The 21,165-nt window shown below is 41.9% G+C and overlaps 1 protein-coding gene across 6 annotated transcripts in view; it reads left to right on the top strand.

Annotated features, from left to right (window-relative positions):
• Positions 1 to 19,373, top strand: part of NCALD (neurocalcin delta) — a 60,249-nt gene extending 40,876 nt beyond the window's left edge. For 4 of the 6 annotated variants that reach the window (XM_048508248.1, XM_048508250.1, XM_048508251.1 and 1 more), the window contains 3 exons: positions 7,476 to 7,872; positions 14,425 to 14,530; positions 16,274 to 19,373. In XM_048508248.1, the coding sequence (XP_048364205.1) occupies positions 7,495 to 7,872; positions 14,425 to 14,530; positions 16,274 to 16,371 (582 nt within the window). In that variant the 5' untranslated portion in view covers positions 7,476 to 7,494 and the 3' untranslated portion in view covers positions 16,372 to 19,373. Of the gene's footprint in view, positions 1 to 1,434; positions 1,590 to 7,475; positions 7,873 to 14,424; positions 14,539 to 16,273 lie in introns of those variants that run through there. The other 2 variants (XM_048508249.1, XM_048508252.1) reach the window with 2 other exon arrangements.
• The last annotated feature ends 1,792 nt before the right edge of the window (positions 19,374 to 21,165 follow it).

Below are 21,165 nucleotides of genomic sequence, written 5' to 3' on the forward strand. Positions count from 1 at the left end.
AATGATAAAAGCTATCCGTGTTGAAGGAGAGGCCTGTAAGGGACTTTTAAAGAGGGAGAATCTTGTTGAGGCATCTTCCTATGAGAGCTCTGAAGAGATACTGTCTGTGAGAGTTATATATTCCACTTCAGAACTTTTAAAGTTATTGTTGATACCATACTGTTTTTCTTTGAAATAAATATTCAAAAACATTTTAATTGGTATCTATTTTTATTTTTGAAATTTACCAGTAGCTGCTGTATTTCCCACCCTAGTCTTATACTCGAGTCAGTAAGTTTTCCCAGTTTTTTGTGGTAAAATTAGGTGCCTCAATTTATATTCGGGTCGACTTGTAGACGAGTATATACGGTAGATTTGCTTAGAGATCCTGAAAATAGATAAGAATTAAAACCTGCCATTGTCTTTGTCTTTCTGCTTTCTCAACAGAATTTTTTTCTTGGTAGCCTGGCAAAAAATTGAGATCCTTTAGGATACAGAGACTGGACCTGGATGTGCCTTATGAGAGTTCTCTGTTTTGCATTCACTGTAGTTTTCCACACACTTCCTTCTTGTGGCTACCATTTCCCCTGGTTTCCCCTCACCCCCACTACACCACTGGTGGACTTTTAGACAGCTTGCTTCTGGCATCACTAATTGTTACCATTTCCATTTTTTTTTTTTAAAAAGCCTTCTGAAAGTCTTCCGGTGGCAGAATGGGGAAAATGGTAGCTGTGAAGGGGCTGAAGGAAGGAAAATGATGCCAATGAAGGTGAGACAGAGGTGGGATTCAGTGGGATTCAGGGGGTTCCGAAGGTTCTGTAGAACCTGTTGTTAAAATTTCCTCAGTTCAGAGAACTGAGGAAAATAACACTTTTTAAATACTTAAAATATTTTTATTAAGTATTAATATTTTATTAAGTATTAATATTTATTAAGTATTAATATTAATACTTTTTAGCAGTCATTATTTGAATCCCACCACCATCGGAACCTATTGTTAAAATGTGTGAATCCCACCACTGGGGTGAGACCTTAGCAAGAGCACACTTTCTTGCCTATACAGTGTGATAATGCCCTTAGATTGTGTTCTTCCCCCCGCCCCCCATCAGCAAAATGCTGGTTGGAGAAAGAGCATAACAAGGAAGTCCCATTGATTCCTTATCATGTGCTTATTTCTCTCACATTACAATCAATGTAATTGACATTGCTTAATTTGTCTGGAGCATGCCAATTGTACTCCAATTGTATTATAGGGCAGGCCTACAGCTACCCTATCTAACCCGGACAAAATGTTTGCTATCAGAACACCTGAAAGAACACAAAGTTCCCTAGGACCCTGGTGCTGCTGTGCCATTTGTAATCCTGATGCAGAAGCGGGGGCTGCCTCTGCCCCCTCCCTGGCCTCCCATCGAGAGAGCACAAAGGAATGGCAAAGAGGAGTAGGAGACAGCTTGGAGCAGCTGTAGCCCGTCTGTGCCAGAGTAAATCTAAAGGGGCAGAGCCTTCTTCTTTTGATGTTGAAATTCGTAAACATCCCCAAGCTTGTAAAAGATTCCTTACATGCAGCTGCTCCTGTTTGATTTTGACCTCCCTTTTTCTAGGACCAAGAGGTAAGGATGAGGTGGGAGGAGAAGGTTCGTTTTGGGTTGTTCGGCACCAGTGGATGGTTAGGAGATGAGGTACAATTTCATAGCCGCTCCATGTAATACATGCAGGGAAAGCAATCTAGTCATTGCCCGGAGGCCTGAGAATCCTTGGGAATTCTGTTGCATGCATTTCCCCTTCTTTCCTTGCATTTTCCATTCTTTGTTGCAGTGTGACCTACTACAATATCTTGAACAGTTAAACATTTTTCCCCTTTTCATTTTTGTGGATTATTGCTGGTAATGTGTTTTATCTATTTTTAAATCTCATGTTTTAAATGTCTCACATTAATGCCGTGGAGGTCCCAACAACCAAAGGCAAGAGAGAAAGATGTTTTTCTTGTGTTAAAGTCCTGTTGTGTTTTTGCTACCTGGTCTTGATACATACTGTGTTGTCAGCTGAATGCCCTGGGCACATATCATAGGCACATATCATGACTATGACATCTTTTCAGGGTGGGTAGTTGTGTTGGGAGTTAGGTTTATGTCTCAAACCACCTTTGAGACCAACAAGATTTTCTGGGTATAACCTTTCAAGATCCCTTCACCAGAGCTTTGACTCTCGAAAGTTTACACCCTGGAAATGCTGTTAATCTCTAAGGTGCAGCTGGGCTCAAATCTAGTTAATTTATAACATCGTAAAGGAGATCTGACCACACTTGATCAGAACTATGGCAAAACTGAGAAACGGTAAGAAATGGAGAAATTGTCAGATTCTGTTCATCATGTGGCAAGATGATTTAGAATACTCGCTTACCAAATAATTGCATGCGCCACTCAGTAAATGGATATTGACATTCCCACCCCCACCAACTATTGTGCTGGAGCACGGCCTCAAACCATGACAATGACGAGGAAGGCTTACCATATCCACAAAAACAAATGTTTACAACTGGAGTGTTTTATATTTCTTGTGTGGTGAAGCTGCCATGAAGCGCGGCGGGGGGGGGGGGTCCCTAAATTTTACATTGATTTCCTGTAGTGTTTGGAATACATTGCTCTGTTCAGTATGCTTATTTTTCATTCAAAACAAACGTGTCAAATGTCTCTTGCAAGGGAAATGTGAACATCACTAGTGCAATTAACAGTATAAAGGCAAATTAAAAATAAAACATTTGAATAAAAGTCTTCCCGTATTTTCTGGAATTTTGCTTTTGTTGCTGTTGAAAGGACTGTTCCGCAATAGACCAACAGTATAATCCTAAGAAGACTTGGGCCCTTCTAAACCTGTTGAGATTGCCAGATTTAGAAGGATATAACTGTGCTAAGGATTGCACTGTCAGCTAACTGAACCAGAAGACATTAGGCTGGGGACTTAAAGCTGTCCCGCTGATTCCAGTGGAGATTCCAGAATAGATTTGAACAGACTGTGTCTAGGAAATCTCTGTGGACTTCATTTGCACTTTGTTAGCTATGCTTTAGTTCAGTGGCTTCTGAAAGCAGCTGGAAAACATAATGATATCCCAAGATTACAAACAGGGAGAAACTGAAAAGAAGAGAAAACTGGAGAGCTTGAAACTGACTCTGGGAATCTGTTGCAAATTATTTACACACATTCCTTTATATCAGTTCACAAAGTTAATTGTTGACTACAGCTTTCTACGTAGGAAACCAAGACCTCATAGGGCATATCTACCTGTTGGACAAGATGACACATGGTATATCAGCTGTTTCCTGTTGTGCTGGGGTTTGTATTAATGATCAAGCCCTGTGTTCAAAGGCAACAAGAGAGAAAGGCAAGAAAGATTGAAGCAGGATGCTTCATCTGAACATGAAAGGCTTATTCAGCATCGTGAAGCAACTGAAAGCAATTAAATAGAAAGAAGTAAATGGTGCAGTGAAAATGTGTATTTTGCAGGGTATTGGGCCAGTTATTGTTGAAAGGGGTTTGCAATGGAGGAATGAAGGCAATGCACAAGGTGAATGCAAGGTTGATAAAAATAGGCACTTCTTTCCTCAATAAGTAATTAGTAGTGCCATTGAAGGCACAGTTACACACTTATCAATCCATTGAAGTCAACAATCTTAGAAGGATTTAGCACTGCATAGGATGGCACTGCGCATTGTGGAATTCACGGCAAGGGGCTGTAGTGATGGCCCTAACACGAATGGCTTTAAAAAGAGATTAGGGAGATTTATTAGAGGATCAGTCCATTAATGGCTACTAGCTATGGCAACTAAAGAGAAACTCCACCTCCTTACACAGTAGGAGGAAGCAACATTGGGAAAGACCTTGGCCTCCACACCTTGTTTGTTGGCCACACAGATTAACTGTTTGGCCACACTGTGAAACAGGATGTTGGACTAGAACAGTGGTTCTCAACCTGTGGGTCGGGACCCCTTTGGGGGTCGAACAACCCTTTCACAGGGGTCGCCTAAGACTCTGCATCAGTGTTCTCCATCTGTAAAATGGATAAATGTTAGGGTTGGGGGCCACCACAACATGAGGAACTGTATTAAAGGGTTGTGGCATTAGGAAGGTTGAGAACCACTGGACTAGATGGACCATTGGTCTGATCCAGCAGGGTTATTTGGCTTTCATGTAATCTGGCCATGTGACTCTCAAACTAACACAGTACCACCAAGTACAGATATCAGATAACTTTACATTTCCTCCGGCTGTTGGAGTCATGTGTCCATTGTTTTGCTTCTTAGCTTGTGCTGTAGCTCATCTGAGCTCTCAGTGTTACTCAGCTATTAATTACCTCATCTTGTTCCCTTGCTTCTTTACTACTTTTGTGAAAGCTGAGTCCTTTGCAGACATTGTCTGTATCACAACCCAGATGAGAAGCAAGAGTATTTGATTTGCAGCTAATCTACTTGTAAATAAAAATTAGATTAGTGTTTGAGCCAAAGTTCATGATGCCAGAATGTGCTGTTAAGGTAACAGAAGAGTTAGACTACTGAGGAAGTTTGGATGCAGGGAGGAAAGATGAAGGAAGAATATAGAGAATTTAAACACACAACCCATATCCTTTGGACTACTGTCATCCATTAAAACCTCTCTAAACCTTATCAGATAAATCTAGTGAGATTCAAAGACTACCTAATGGTTTTGCTTTCAGTGTCATGTGTCCAACTTGATAAGTGTTTTCATAAGATTTCCATGGATTTGATATCTGCTTACTAGGAATGGTTTAGTCTACTTGTTCATCAGTGAGGGACTTGTGTTATGGGGTTCCACAGAGCTCAGTTTTATCTCCAATTCTGTTTAATATTTGTGTAAGTTGTTGGGAAAGATCATCCCTAGTTTTGGAGTAGAGGGCCATCAGTATACCGTGTCAGACAGCCCATTCTATATTTTTTTGGCTTGTTGAAGCATGACCAACTGCCTGTTGTGTGCACAGGCCCAGAAGGGCTTCTTCCCAAGTCACAAGAAGAACAGCTCCTCATGAGATCCTTGTGTTGGGATATATCAGCTCCTTCCCAGCTTCCCATCTCCAGTGGCAGCTGGAACTGACCTTTAAGGAGCTGTTGTTCAACCATCAGCTTTGTTGCTGGCCCATAGGTTGGCTTCTCAGGCCCCTCCCATATTTCTACCAGCCTGGGAAGACCCAGAGCTATACAAGGCAGTTAACAGGTAGTTAACAGGAGGAGGTAGATAACACAGCATTTCCTTGCTTTGCATATTAGCAAGCAATGACCATACTATGCAGAGTGTGGTACCTGACTGTGGGGAACTTTAGTATGCCAATCCTACCCATGTTGTACTTCTTGGTAACATTTACTTTACTTTGGGTATGTCAAGTATATCATAAGTGAGGACACCATCCCAGGGAAACCAAATCCCAGGAGTGCTATCCTTGGAATTTCTCACAGCTCAAGGAAATTGAGAGGGCATTACAACAGAGTGCATTCTTAGTTCATGTTGTGGTCTTTGTTTGCTCAAGAAGTTCTATTTTCATTCATTACTTTTCATAAAAATGGTTTTCCATACTGCAGGAAATGGCAGCCCTGAGAAATAACTATCATCTGAAGGAACCAAGAATCTGGGAGGTGGGGTTGTGAAGAGCCTTTAGAAAACCTAATTAAACTTCCCTTACAACTGAGCTTTCAGCTTTTGAAACGTTGCTTAATGGCCCAATATTTGCTAGACCTGTAGTGCAATGTGGCATAGAGCAATTTTCTTTGGACAAAAGTAACAGTGGTAATTGAATTGAAAACTTGGTAATTGAATTGGAAACTTGAATTGAAAAATCTGTTATTCAGATATATTGTCTGATAGTTAATTTAAAGATGAGAGACTTTCCAGCCTTATAAATGCTGTACTGGAGTAAATCTTTTTTTTCTTGCACATATATTTTCAAAGGATCTTGCCTAAACCAATTTATAACTACTAATTGGTTTTCATACCTGGTCACGAAAGATATTAAAAGAGTTTTAAAAATAATTTTAGGTTTACGCCTTAAGATTCTATCTTAATGCCATGTTCTGTTTTTTTTTTAACTTAAAAAGAAGTAGTTTAATTTTTAAAAAGTTTTTTATCCCCTTCTATGTACAGTGAAAGTTTTTCTAACATTCCATATTGCAGCCTGCATCCAATCACTGTCTCAAACCTTAAGGGCACTTGTCTTTACAGAACATGGGATAGCAATTTCCCCTTCTGCTACTGCCTATGGTTTGAGGGGGGGGGGGTGTCAATTGGTCCTCAGGGACAACACAGGGAGCAAAGTGGGGGTTGGCAGCAGAAGGGGGGAGCCACAGAAATTGCCACATCATTTTCCAAAAATGTAAGTACTCTGATTGCAGTGGCATAACTAGGGAGGGATATGAGAGGATTTCAGCCTTGGCCACCATTTGGCCAGGTCTTGTGGGGGTGCATTAGTGGGCCGCTCCCCCTTGCAACTGTGCCCTGCCCCTGTATTCCACATGGAGTTCAGGGGCAGACACATAGTTGAACACTAAACTGGCTAGTGTTTATCTGGGCCTGGGTTGCCCAAACTCCACATGGAGTTGATAAGCAGAGCAGGCCCAGATAAATGCTGTCTGGATCAACTGTGCACTTGCTCCCAAACTCCATGTGGAGGGTGGAATGCAGTTGCAGAAGGAAGGGGCAGCCCACCCAGTGTTCCCCATGTGACCTGGCAAGCCCACCGGGGGTGGGTTGCCTCAACAGCCTTGCAGGCCTGACAAGCCCTCTCAAGGGCTGGGAGCAGCCCCTGGATGGCATGTTTAACAACCCTGCTCTAACGCATCCATTTTTTCCAGGGAAACTGATCTTTGTAGTCTGGCGATGTGTTGTAATTCCAAGGGATCCCCAGGTCCTGCCTGGAAGCTAGCATCCCTACTTTGGGATTCCCCATAGACCCCAAGAAACTAATGCAGTGGTGGGATCCAAAATTTTTAGTAACAGGTTCCCATGGTGGTGGGATTCAAACTGTGGCGTAGCACCAATGGGACTGGGTGGGGCACAACGGGGGCGTAGTTGGACATTCCGGGGGTTGGGCCTTCCTGGGCGAGGCTGTGGCAAGGACGCAGCCGCTGCGCCAGTCCTTGGGCGGGAAACGAATGCACTCAGGTGCAGGTTGCCACGCATGCCGGTGCACCTCCTGCTAGACTGCTTCAAGTTCTGCGCGCTACTGCTGAGAGGAGGGGCATAACTAAGGCAAAAATCACGTGGCAAAATCACCAATTAGTTACCCACTCTCGGCACACACAAATAATTAGTAACCTACTCTCAGGAACCTGTGAGAACCTGCTGGATCCCATCTCTGAACTAATGCAATGAAAATGCTGACTACTTACAATAAAGTCATCCTTTATACAATTGCTCTAAACTAAAGCCTACAGTGTTCATCATCAGCCTCTAGTTTTGCATATGAGAAATAAATTTGTTTTTTCCTCCGTCTTTAGATAAGATCCTGACGCCAACATGGGGAAACAGAATAGCAAGCTACGCCCTGAAGTCATGCAAGATTTGCTAGAAAGCACAGACTTTACAGAACACGAGATCCAGGAATGGTACAAAGGTTTCCTGAGAGACTGTCCAAGTGGACATTTGTCCATGGAGGAGTTTAAGAAAATCTATGGGAACTTTTTTCCTTATGGGGACGCTTCTAAATTTGCTGAACACGTATTCCGCACTTTTGACGCTAACGGTGATGGAACAATAGACTTCAGAGAATTTATCATCGCCTTGAGTGTAACGTCACGAGGAAAACTGGAGCAAAAGCTGAAGTGGGCGTTCAGCATGTATGACCTGGACGGAAACGGATACATCAGCAAGTCAGAGATGCTGGAAATAGTCCAGGTATGTGTCGCTTCAAAGAATTTCTGTCTTTCCCACCCCCTCAAAAAGAAATTGATTAGATACTGGTTTTATGAACAACGAAGGAGCCATAAATCCTCGAGCATTCCCGGCCTCTCAAATATTCTCTTGAATAAGAAAATACGTAACATTATAACCTGTCTAAAGTTTAACTACTGGTTGGAATGTAACAGAAAACATTCAATTTGCTTAGACCTCTGGGTGTGCTTCATTTATGAAGCCCTGTTTTTTTAATGCAAACAAGGGCTGTGTCTTATCTCATTCAGAGGGCTTCCTGGTTCTGATTTACTGCACCAAGCCTATGAATGGTGAGGCTCTGCCAGCTGAGATTCTTATTTCTGTGACCTGAGGACAGATCTCTGTCTGCTTTCCAGCCAACAGAGCTCAACCCTAGTACTGGGTAATAGATCCAAACACATGTACTATTAATGACACAAGGGGCATGCCCTTCATTGCTTGTTGGATGGTACTATGTACTGATGTGGTATGTCCATATGGGAGGTATGGAATAATCATAATCACATAATTATAATTCTCAGCATAGCTAAATCTGTGGATGCTTAAATCTAGGAATGGGAGCCATGAACAGGCAAGACAGATCTTTCAACAAACCTGAAAAGAAGTCCTAGGTTTGCAGAAAACTCTATAATCTTAAAAAGAGGGGAGAAAGGGAGGTTCAAAATTCAAAATAATAGAAGCAGGGCCTTTAGCTTTAAGAAATGAATGTTTTCTCATTATGGGTTTTTCCAGGCAACTATTATAGTATTACTGGTCTTCAAGACTTGGTTTCTATCTATACAAGTTAGGGGGAAGCGCCCTTTGAGAAAGAACCCATTGGCAGTAGCCACTGGGCATACGTATTGCCATGTGACTTGCATGACTCACCCAGGACTGGCTGCTTACTATTGTCCAACAGCAGCTACCCCATGAAAGCCAGTGTGGTGTAGCAGTCAAGTGTTTCAGACCAGAATCTGGGAGACCTTGGTTTGAATCCCTGCTCTTCTGTGGAAGTTCACTGAGTGTCTTTGGGTCAGTGACACATTCTCAACCTAACCTGTCTTACAGGGTTTTGGGTGAGGAGAAAATTGAGGAGAGAAGATTGCTGTGAGTTGCTTTGGGTCCCCATTATGAATAAAGTTTCAGAGAGCAGCTGTGTTGGTCTGCAGTAGAACAGTTGGATTTGAGTCTAATAGCAACTTAGAGAGGAACAAACTTTTCAGGGCCTTGAAAATCTTGTTGGTCTCTTAAGGTGTGACTAGACTTGAATCTAATTGTGGGGAAGGGCTGGGTATAAATGAAATAAACAATAAATATAGCTGAAGATGGGAAGCAGATAAAAAGATGGTGGGTACGTTGGTTGGTCGGGTGGGTAGGAGAGAAAGAAGCAAGGAAAGGGTGGGATAAGGGAGTTGCCAGGGGGAGGGAGAAAGAAGAATAGTGTGGGGAGAGGGAGAAAGGGATCCAGAGGTCCCCCACCATGCAACTGGGCCTTGTATCTGACACTGCACGGTTGTCCCTGAGCCAATATCTGGCACCATTCAGTTTGTTAATAGACCCCTTCTGGATAGAGGCTGCTAGAAGGAGGGAAAACTGAAGTCAGGGCAGGTAACATTCGAGTGGCTGGTGTATAGGAAAAAGGAAGCAGTAAAAGGGGAGAGGCTATAGAGGCTTTCAGTAACGGAAGATAAAATAGTATGTGTGGTGGGCATGGATACTGAGCTGCTCCCTACAAGTCTTTGCAGATCTCCTGCTTGTGTGTGGATGCATATAAAATATGGAAACTGCCACATACTTGAGTCTGATCTTTGGTCCGTCCATGCCAATATTGTGTACTCTGATAGGTAGTAACCCTATACTAATGGGGTTATGGTCCTCCCAGATCTGCTGCCTGCAATCATGTAGAGATGCTGGGAATGAAGTGTGTACTTTGCAACTGAATTATAGTGATTCACATAAAGTGTATTGTGACTCATGTTTTAAAATTTTTGCAAGACAAAATATCGGGTGCAGGAAACAATATTTAGAACAAGCAGAGCTGGAGGCTTCTGCACCAACTATTCTTTGCCTGCAGTAATCAATATTACACACAACCTCCAAGCTGTTTGGACCACTGGGGGAATCTATCAAATCCTTTGGATTACTTTTTTTAAAATAGGGTTTGTGTGCCACTGAAATGTCATAGAAACACTTGCCATATTGATATGCCTATAAAAGTCCTCTTTAAATATTACTTTTCCTTCTGAACATGGAGGTGCAATAATAATTCGGTGGCTCTCTGTTACGTATATCTATGGCATAAAGCAAACAAATGTTTTTATGCTATATCTATGGCATGAAACGATGGTAAAAAACACATATACTTTTCCAGCAAGGAGTTTAATCTCATCTACCTACCTATCATTTGAAGCAGCCCTCAGTTACCCTGCTGAGCTCTGAGAAGTATTTTGAGTGAGTTTGGAGTGCCTGTTGGTAGAGTGGTATGTTCTTGAGTGTGTCTGGATCCCTAGAAGACTTATATCTCTTTTATACGTGAAACAAACAATCAAAATAATTAAATTCAAGACTGCAAATGGGTGATTTTTGATTACTCACTCATACTTCCTATTTATACAAAGGTGCCCTATGATTGGGAACTCTGGTAGCTTCTTTATGCTGCTTAATTAATCCCCAAAACGGATGTGCATCTTTTAAAGTCCATTGACTTCAATGGACTGACTTTGCTCGGGTTACTTGCCTCCAGGCGGTAGCTTGAAATCTCACAGGATTGCAGCTGGTTTTCAGGTGACAGGAAGTAGTTCCCCTGGAGAAAATGGCTGCTGTGGAAGATAACTTCTATGACACTATGCCATCCTGGCAGGGGCTGATGGGAATTGTAGTCCATGAACATCTGGAACACCATAGGTTGGCCACCCCTAAGCTAAGCTATTTGATTGCAATGGCAGTTCTTAATTTGTCCTTTGTTCAAGAAGCTGAAAGCCCCTTCTATGTGTTTCTTCACAACAACTCTGCAAAGTGGGTTAGGTTGGGACCAAGCGACATGGCCCACATCACCTAGGTGCCTTCATTGCTGAGAACAGGGAACTTCCACTCACATATGACTTTCTGACCATTGTGCCTCACAGACTAAAGCAGTACAACTGTGTCGCAAGCCTCCTGGTTGTTACATTTAATCTGATTTTTAGAACTGGAAATGTGGGAAAGCAATACTGGGAAAGGGATACAGGTTGCCATTCTTCCTGCCATCGAGGCTTCACTGCCAGTGCAATTGATCTGTTCAGTGTTTACCTGCATTTCATGGGCTCACAAGGCTCAGATGCGCTGGACAAGAAAACCTGAGAGCCACAAAGCATAAGCAAGTGTGGAAGCCCTTACAAGGCCCCAGTGGGCATCACAGAAGCCAGGCTTCTAAACAAACATTCTGAAAACCCTGGGTTTTTTGTTTGGTTTTTTAAAGGAAGAAGTGCTGTTTGGCCCAGCTGTCATGGCTAGTCAGCTTCTCTGGCTTGTTCTCGTGATGAAGAGGGAGTTAAAAGCTTAATGTTGAATTTCATTACTCTTGACAGCTTAGGTCAGATCCCCAGTGTTTCTCGGTGGAAGTCTATTGTGTCTGAATTTCCTGCAGTAATGTCACGATCTGGAAGAGGAGCAGAGGGGACCATCTGTTCATGTCTAGTAGGTTATGGCCTGAAGCTTCAAACCACTATATTGCTATAAACTCTGTGGTGTTTGGCTGCCTAATTGGGTAATTAAACATTGTATAGCAGCCGTAAGTTGCTGAAACAGGCATACACGTCTGGAGAAGCACTGTTACGTCCTCTGAGTAAATAGACTCAAATGCAGTCCAGTTATTCACTTGCGGTCTGTCTCGCATTAAGCGTGCATTCCCTTTGGGTTGGATTCTCAACTCTGTCCTCATTTTCGCCTCTTTGGACACAGTCCATTGCATTATTGATGGATTCAAGCCAGCAACAAACAAAAACACACACACACACACACACACACACACACACACACACACACACACACACACACACACACACACACACACACACACACACGGCAGCTGGTAATCTCCCCAGAGGGAAGTTGCACAGAAACAAAAAGGAAGCGGTGGTAGGAAAAATGGCAGATCGGATTGGTGCAGCTGGGGACACTCCACAGCTGAAGACTTCCCTTGCAAACAGAAAATCATGGGAAAACCACATTGCAAAGCAAACACATTGCAAAGCACTACAACCAGTAAGTGCACAAAAGGCCAGTGAGTATTCTGAGATTCCCCATTATTTTAGTGACAGAAAAAACTTCATATAGTCCTGTGCTATTCATGTGGGGCTATGGAAGGGAATGAAACTGCTTGTGGGGTGGGAAATTCATTAGAGTCTCTCCTACAGTCAAGGAAGATCACTGCTTTTGGGGTGGTAGAGTTTTATCATGTTTCGGCATCTTCCCTGCAATAAACAATGGATTGTTTTTCATTGCAGTATGTTGCTAACAGTTCTTTGTACCTCACTGTCAGCAATTAACACTGGCATTTGGTTTGTTCATCCCACACTATTTTCTATAACTGCTGGATGGCAGAGTAAAATGCATGGCCATAATGTCAATAGCAGGAAAGGGAGAGAGAGAGAGACTTGATTACATTAAGCAAACATAAAAATTTCATTAAACTAGCAAGTGCCTTTCTGGATGCAGGACTGCGTGCTCTGTTTAAAGGTTAGGAGAGCTGAAAGCCAAACTGAGCTCATTAACAGAAATAGCGTATCTGGAAATCTGGAGGTGAATTGTCTGTGTCCTGCAAACAACATGAGAGGAGTCTCCGGTTGCCGCTACAGAGCTCTCTTTAACAGTGTTTGCTTTCATGTGTAAACTCTGCGTTTCCCCAATGGATCAGATGGAGGCCCCTGGACCACTTCAGATTGAGAAAATGTTGGAATTGAAATGCCTTCTGCGCGTGCACCACAGTCATAATCCGAATCAGGCATCACATGTGGGAATTGAGAAGAATCCCCCTCCCCACTTGTGACCATTACTCAGGAAACGGGGTGGGGACCCCAGAACCTGTGTACTAATTTGGTGCATTGCCTCTTCCAGTTGGGAAGACTGGAGGAGGGATGATATGGGGGTGGTGAGGAGTGGGAGATAACGGAGTGACATTTTTCACAAAGTCTGTGGGCATTAAAGCTGTCACCAAATTTTGCATGAAGCTGCTTTGAGTCTCTGCACTTGGAAAAAGATGGTATGCAAATATTTTAATGGATAAATAACCAAGTATTTCTATGTGGTTGTTTCTGCTCAAGCAAAACATCAGAGGATCTTCCAGGGAAGCAAAAAGATAATCAAAGGTTTTCGGAACCTAAGCTGCCCTCATGTTTCACCTACAGCAAAATTTTAAAATGACGCTGGAAATTCCTGCTGCAGTGAAATTAATGAAGGATTTCAAGGAAAATTTTTAAAAATTATAAAACAGAAATTTCTCATGGGTGTGGGAAAGTATTCATATAGCCTTAGAACTAGGACAGACTCTCTCAAATAAGGAAGAACTAATACATGCAAATGTAAATACTTATAATCAGACCATCACCATTAGGATAATAATAACCTAAATGCACTGCACTGAAAATTCTCAGAAGTAGAGCCATATACACACAAATGCTTAAAAGAGTTTGTTTTTTTAACAAAATATTTACCTCATTTATATTCCCTTTGTCCTCCTAATGGGGACCCAAAGAGGTTTACAACATTCTCCCCTTTTCCGTTTTATCTTCACAATGACCCTATGAAGTTCATTAGGCTGAGAGAGAATATGACTGGCACAAGGTCGCCCAGCCAGCTTCCATGACAGAGTGGAAATCTGAACCTGGGGCTTCCAGATCCTAATCCAACACTGTAACCACTACACTCACTAGGTTTCTTTACACTTCGTTGAAACACTTAAAATTGATATAAATCTATACCCGAATGAAGTATTTTGGTAAATGTGAATTCTATATAAGTCAGTTTTACCAATAACACCTTGGAGTAAATCACAGTGCATTGAATAAAATGTTATAATTCACACTCTACTAATGAGAGCTGAATTCTAAACCAGCTGGGCACTCATTTATTTGTGAGATAATGTACAGTGTAGAAAACAAAAATAACCAGTGATTATAAAAATTCAGGGGAAAAATAAACAGTATGCCTGAGAAGTCACCAAAACTAAATAGAAAGGTATATTCATGCCAATCTTGGTTTTATGTGGGGTCTAGGACTCTAGACTTGGAAGGCCCAGGCTAGCCAGATATTGGAAGTTAAGCAGGGTCAGCCCTGCTTAGTTCTTGGATGGGAGACCACCACAGAAGCTATGCAGAGGAAGGCAATGGCAAACCACCTAATGGTCTCCATGAATTGGCTATGACTTTCCACCACCAAGAGTAGCCCCTGCCTGCCAGTTTGCCTGCTAATTGTCACCCCAGGATGGTTCAGGAAATATGTGGGTCATTCAGATCTGGAATGATGACAATTACAAATACTTTCTCATGTTCCATTTCTTAGGCAATCTACAAGATGGTTTCTTCAGTTATGAAGATGCCAGAAGATGAGTCAACCCCAGAAAAAAGAACAGAGAAAATCTTCCGTCAGATGGATACTAATCGAGATGGTAAATAATCTTTGGGATGAGTTCTTTCTAACTTACTTGCTTCTGGCTGTTCTGGTTTTATAAACTCTGCAAAAGAGCTAATCCAACTGAGTAAATAGAAAGATGTCACAATATGTAAATAGCAACTTGCCTCCAAGGACCTCTGAAATGCTTAGTGTTTATATAGAGATGTGATAATATATCAGGACAAGTGATGCTTTATTGTTAGCTCTGCAAACTTCTAGCCTGGCCTTTAATTCAGGCAATTTCACTTTGTAGTTGAAATTAAAGCCAATCCATGGATTGGGGCTATGCTGCCATAATAGTACTCTGCACAGATACACCCTTCCTTCCTGGCTCTTCCAAATCTATTCTCAGCTCCCAAATCCTGTAGAGAGAAGTCTTTCACTCACTGTCATGCAAAGCAGAAACATATGTTAAAATTATGGAAGAATGATGAGCTTTTGGGAGACTAATTCAAGCAAGCATTTTATTTACAAAGCCAGTAATGTGGTAATTCATCCAGAATTGTATATAACATTCAAAATATATGTGCCCATGTGAAGATGTATGACTCGTTACCCCCAAAAAATATTGGGTGGTTTTTGTAGTGCCTTGCTTGAGTTGAAATACTATTCCCCGTTGAGCTATAGATTTTATCTCCAATGCAACAGATCTGTACCGTATGTCGGTGATCCTTTGTGAGAGATCCCTCCATTTTTTAAAAAGTTTCTGTGTACAAAGTTAACACTCCTAAGATCCTCTGTCCACACTCACACATCTAGGGCCCAAGGGTGAACAAAAAGACCAGAGTAATATGCTGATACTGTTTGCAAGTACTAAGGTTAAAGTGATAGTATCAATTATTTGCTCGGTAATTAGAAGAAGAAGAGTTTGGATTTATACCCCCCTTTCTCTCCTGCAGGAGACTCAAAGGGTCTTACAATCTCCTTTACCTTCCCCCCTCACAACAAATACCCTGTGAGGTGGGTGGGGCTGAGAGAGTTCCGAAAAGCTGTGACTAGCCCAAGGTCACCCTGATGGCGTGTGTTGGAGTGCACAGGCTAATCTGAATTCCCCGGAGATCTTTGCGTATAGCAGAGGGCATTCCAGTCATTCTGGAATGTTGCGTTACAATCACTGCTCAAGTCTTTTGGCCTGTTCTTTCCCCACCTGCTACAATAATCAGGATACTTAGAAAAAAATGGGCTGAACTATGCTGCCCATTTCCCACTTTAAAGAGACTGGAATGGAGAATAAAATGAGGAGTGCAGTCTCTGGGTTTCAAGCTATCCAACTCTACCATGAAAACATCGGTGAACCGAGGTCTTATTTGTGAACTGAATGCTGATAACATATCAATTCATTTTTAAAATGTTTTCATGGCAGCTAAGCACTGGCATTACTTAACTCAGTGGGATGTGGGGCACTGTAACCGAATGTCATGATATCCTGAAAATGGTTGAATTCAGACTGTACATTCCTTTTTTTTTTATTAAATAAAGAGCATTCAAAATGTTCAGGCAATTAGAAGACTATATAATCAAAAGGTTATATTGAGAGGTACAATGGAGGGGGAACTGTTCATAAGGTTAGCGAGAAACTTTTGTGCCCATGAAAAATAGACAATTGTGGTTTACATTCTCTTTCTCAATAACAGCAGAAAAAAGAAAACATGTAGGGCAATCAGCTGGTAAAAGCCTGTGCTCAGTGTATATACTGTGGCTATTTTGGAGTGCTAAAACCAACCTATTTATTTTGTAGGAAAACTTTCTCTGGAAGAGTTTATCCGGGGAGCCAAGAGTGATCCATCCATCGTCCGTCTCCTTCAGTGTGATCCGAGCAGTGCTGGGCAATTCTAAATCAGTTGCTTGGATTATTTCATGTCTCTGTTTTCATTTCTCTTCTCTTCTTGCCAAACAACATTCATGGTGGTGTTGCCTCGATATGGCCAACTATGCCTTCTTTTGTGGCATCTTTAGCTTAGTGAGAGATCCATTAGGAGTACTGCACAGTCTCTGAAACTGGTCCTGGTTGCAGAGAGTGCCATTTGCACCACCCATGTCAATTATGAAATTGCTGCAAAATTCTATGGCCTGACCTAGGAGTAAACCCCATTTTGTTAAAAGGAACTTGCTTCCTAGCATGCTTTGGATGTAAACCTTAAGTTTTGTTTTGTTATAGAATCCAAGTTTTAAAAAGAAATAGGCAAGGGGCATGAGCCTTACTCCAAAGCTATATACGGTTCTGATATGCATGTGGAACAGTGTGGAAGAAATGTCCGCCATAGTCACTTCAGTACTGGGAAATGCTGATGAAAATCCACAGACATTGTAGTGAACAGAGAAACTCAGTTTCTGTGGAGCTTCATTTGTGCCCCAGTCTTACTGGATCAGAGCCCATGCTTGCATTACAGACAAACCCAGGATAAATTATGTTTGTACCCAACATAATTTTGCTGCATGCCACTTGAAGCAGGCTGCAATGATTCTTCAGTAGGTTTTTGCCTGTCACTAATACCATTACCCCCAGCTTGGGGATAGGGCTACAACTGTCTAGATCTCAATGCAGCCCCTTAACTCAGTAGTTCAGCAGCAATTAAAGGGTAAATGAAACATGCACAAGCCCTAAGAAATCCTCCACAATCTGTGCCTGGGGTGGAGGGGTGGGTCTAAATGTTGTTGTTCTGATAAAGAATTCCACCCACCCCTAGGGACTGTTGGCATGGCGGGTACAATTTCCACTCATCCTCAAAGATGTGAATCATTTGATAGGTTGGGACCATTTAGCAGAGATCGGCAATAGCTACTAGTCAGTGAGAACCAATCATTTTCTCAGCTAACACACTTCATCCATCTGTGATATCATCATAACACTGCTCACTGTTCCTGTAAGGTGAATAAAGGAGGAAAAGACTGTTCCGCTGTCTTGAGCAGGTGATGCCATTCGATCTTCCTAAAACAGAGCATCCATGTGGGAATGGGGAGGATGGGAGAGAGTGTCCTTTAGAGGGCCAAGCTCTGTTATCATTTTGGATAAGAAAATTGGGAATGTGTGTAAAGGAAACCATCCTTAAGGGGTAGGGATGTTTTAATGAGGGACTGCAAGGCCAATAGCTTGAAGCCCATTCTTCTAGAAGAGAGTGATGACAAAATGCTGGGATTATGTACATGAATGGGAGAGAAATGTTTTGGGAAAGTGGGCTTTTTTCCTCTCCTGCATCATTAGATAGATTTTTAAAAAATAGTTAAGGAGAATCAGGAAGATTCACATGTTATAGCAGCAAATATATGTGTTTTAAATACATGGCCTGCAGAGTTAAAGTAAAGGTGAGTAGGGGTTTGCAGTAGAGAATCAGCACAAAAGATGCTTAACCCTTGTGCCTGCCAATTCTCTTCTACAATGGCCCTTAGATCCTCCCCCCCCCCCCCGCCCCAAGTCAGACTGCTTGACTGAGAGAAAAACAATCGGGAAAAGATCAGAGGGGCATTTGAAGTGAAAATTCAGCAGGCCAAGAAAAACTAAGCACTCATTAGTCGCACCCTTCAAATTTCTCACTTCTTGCATTAGTGTCAAAAGAAACCTGGGGCCAGGGGCCAGAGTATGGTCCTGCCCTGTAAGCAATGCTGAGAGGTAGAGGGGGGCCAAATAAATACATAAATATTTCCACTTTGCACTTCCAGTGTTTCACAGATGTAAGTAGTGGCACTGCAGGAAGCATGTCAGTTTGACCTTAACTTTGTGTGTCCACCTTAAAGGAGGAAAGGTCACCAAGAGATGATTTGTCTTCCCAGTTTTCAGGTAGCAGTAAGGTTTTGTAATGGTGATTCGTTAAACTCCTTCTATGTTTGAAGTTTGAGCCAGGGCTGCCTCAGGGTAAAGGACTGACTGATCTGATACTGCTCATGGCTGATCCAAGCCACACCCCTGTGATGTTACTATAGCAACTTGGCTGGACCCAGCCATTGGTGGCCACAGATCTAGAAAACAACATCTGCCACTTCCTGCACTGTCATGAGCTGAGTCTCTGACTGATTATACACTGCTGCTCTACCCCACAGTGGGGGAACATTTCTTTCAGGGCAGAGATTTTCTTGCAGATGCACTCTTTGCTGTGGCGCCACAGATTCCAAAAGCCCCCAAAGTTAGAGTGGGGAAATCCTGATGTTTCCCCTTGCTTCAAGGTTTCTATTCCTTCTGCTTTCTTCCTCCCCAACTCCTTGCTGGCATTTCCAGGGGATCTATGGCCAACTTGTGAAAAGCACAAAAATATCGATATAACACAGAAATGTCGATATAAAAACTAAGCTGGAAATCATGCAATGACCAGGAGCAACCTAAAAGTCGGGGCATACAAGTCGCACAGGAGACAATAGGGTGCCTCCTCATGTGTAAACAGAGAAACACAAGGAGACCCACTTCAGAGTGAAGAGCCCCGAGGAAAGCACTGAATGCATAATAGGCCTCTGTGATATTTCAGCACCCTCCCCACTGTGTCCCCCCAAACCCATTCTTGAATAGCTCAGTCAGAGTACTGGCCCTGATTAGAGTTTCATGCAACCTCATTATGTGGTTATATTTTCACAATACAGTTTGAATCACATCTTGAAAGTGAATCAACCATGAAATGATCTTCAAACTGAATTTTTCATGCTGTATTTTAGTCCACAGGGATTTTTTTTACAGGGTGCAGGGAGGGGAACACTATGATCAAGTACTGTTTTAGATGTAAAATTATAGAATTCGTACTTCAGTATAGCTTGTAAGCCTGTACTGAAACACAAAAACGCTACCATTTGTGATATATTTATACATACACATATATATATTAAATATTTTTTAAAATATACAAAAAGTTATAGGAGAAAGATGTTGAACGTGTTATCCTTTTGCCTTGAGGCAACTTTCTTTTTTTATCTTTTAAAAAAATGTCCTGCTACAGAGCTAAGATAGTTGTATGGGCAAGACTGGAGTCAAATAGCACAACTAAATCTCGCAAACATGATTTTTTCTATTTCTGTAGGATAATTTATGCCTGGAAGATTCAGATCCAGTGTTAAGGAATAAGCTGGTGGAAGTGGAGCTATTTGTGAACTGAAATATACCCATGTCTGTACTTGGTACTTCATATGGACCAGAATTCCACCCTCTTGTTCCAGAAGGAATTCCAAAGTTAGTTTATGGCTCACATTTCTAGGAGGAAAGAGGAAGTTGTAACAAGTCACATCCTTTAGCCACTTTGGTGCATTTAATAAGCTTAAGGGCTAGGGTAGATGTAAAGATAGTGTCTATTCCTCCTTTCAGCTGCAATTTTAAGAATAATTTCCTGGGAACTTACTCCTGGGTAGACTTGCTTAAGATTGCTTTTGTAGTGTACAGCATTTGCTTCGCTGGGAAAAGCAATGAGAGAACCCACAGTTACATGCCCTTGCTCCTAGATATCATCTCATTGGTGACAATAGGGAGATTCTCCAAAAGATGAAAAGGCCTGCTTCTTTATTATTATTATTTATTTGATTTGGTATACCGCCCCATCCCCCGAAGGGCTCTGGGCGGTGTACAACATAAAAACAGCATACATAAAATCATCGTAGATACAGTTTTCATAAATACAATTAAAACAGCTGTTGTTTCCTAAGATAGGAATGTATTGGACCATAGATGGTGAAACAGCTGCATATTTTAAGTTGTTTGGGTTAACTTTTTATGCCTCATGGTACGCATGACACACTTCTTTTTAAATGAAGATATTGCTGATTTGCCATTTAGCATGTAGAAATGCTGGCCTGGGCAGAAATATAGGAGCACCGGAGAAGTCATTATTTATGATCTGAAATACATTAGGCAGGGTGATCCACCATTCCTTCGCTTAATGGTACCCCTATTTCTTCCACCTATATGTAAGGTCGACCCACTACCAAAATAGCATATCAGTTGTCACTGTAGTACTAGAACTGCTCCTTCAGATAAGAGACTGAGGAGGACTTTACAGGTAAAAGCTCATTCCAGGTGAGCTTTAACGTAAAGCATCCTGGTGAGAATAATATTGCATTCTTATTAATATTACTTATGATTAATATCAGGCTGTGTAGGTAGAGAATTAAGGGTGGAGGACTTAAGCAGAAGGTTTAAATAGATGGTGATCAGTTGATAGCAAATATTTTACACATGTAGACAGAACAACACATCTTCATTCATCTCTGAAGCAACTGAATCCCAAAAGAAGTGCCCCAACACAATTTGTGTTCAGTATAAGAACTGCACATTTTCTGGATCTTTGTAGTTCAGCATTCTGGTTCTCAGCAATTGGCAGTGGAAGCCACTGGAACCTCACAAACTATGAAAGCCTTGCTGGTGTCTTCTGTTGTCTGGCTTCAGCACCTGAAATTCAGAAGAAAGTGTCTCTGGACAGGATGATCCTGTTGTAGCAAACAGAGGCAATACCTTCATTAACTTGTCTTTTTATAAAACCATCTAAGCCCACAGACAATGGGACCTCTAATGATAGTGAATCCCATACTGAATTGTGCCCTGGGGAAGTATTTTGTTTTTGGTATTTCCTGAACCGATCGCCAATCAGCATTGCTTTGTTCAGGCATTGTTACTGAAGGATGTTCACGTTTCTCTTTGTTTCACCATTTTGTACATTCCTCTTA

Source organism: Sphaerodactylus townsendi, linkage group LG09 (assembly GCF_021028975.2).
Source record: "Sphaerodactylus townsendi isolate TG3544 linkage group LG09, MPM_Stown_v2.3, whole genome shotgun sequence".
Lineage (NCBI taxonomy): Eukaryota > Metazoa > Chordata > Lepidosauria > Squamata > Sphaerodactylidae > Sphaerodactylus > Sphaerodactylus townsendi.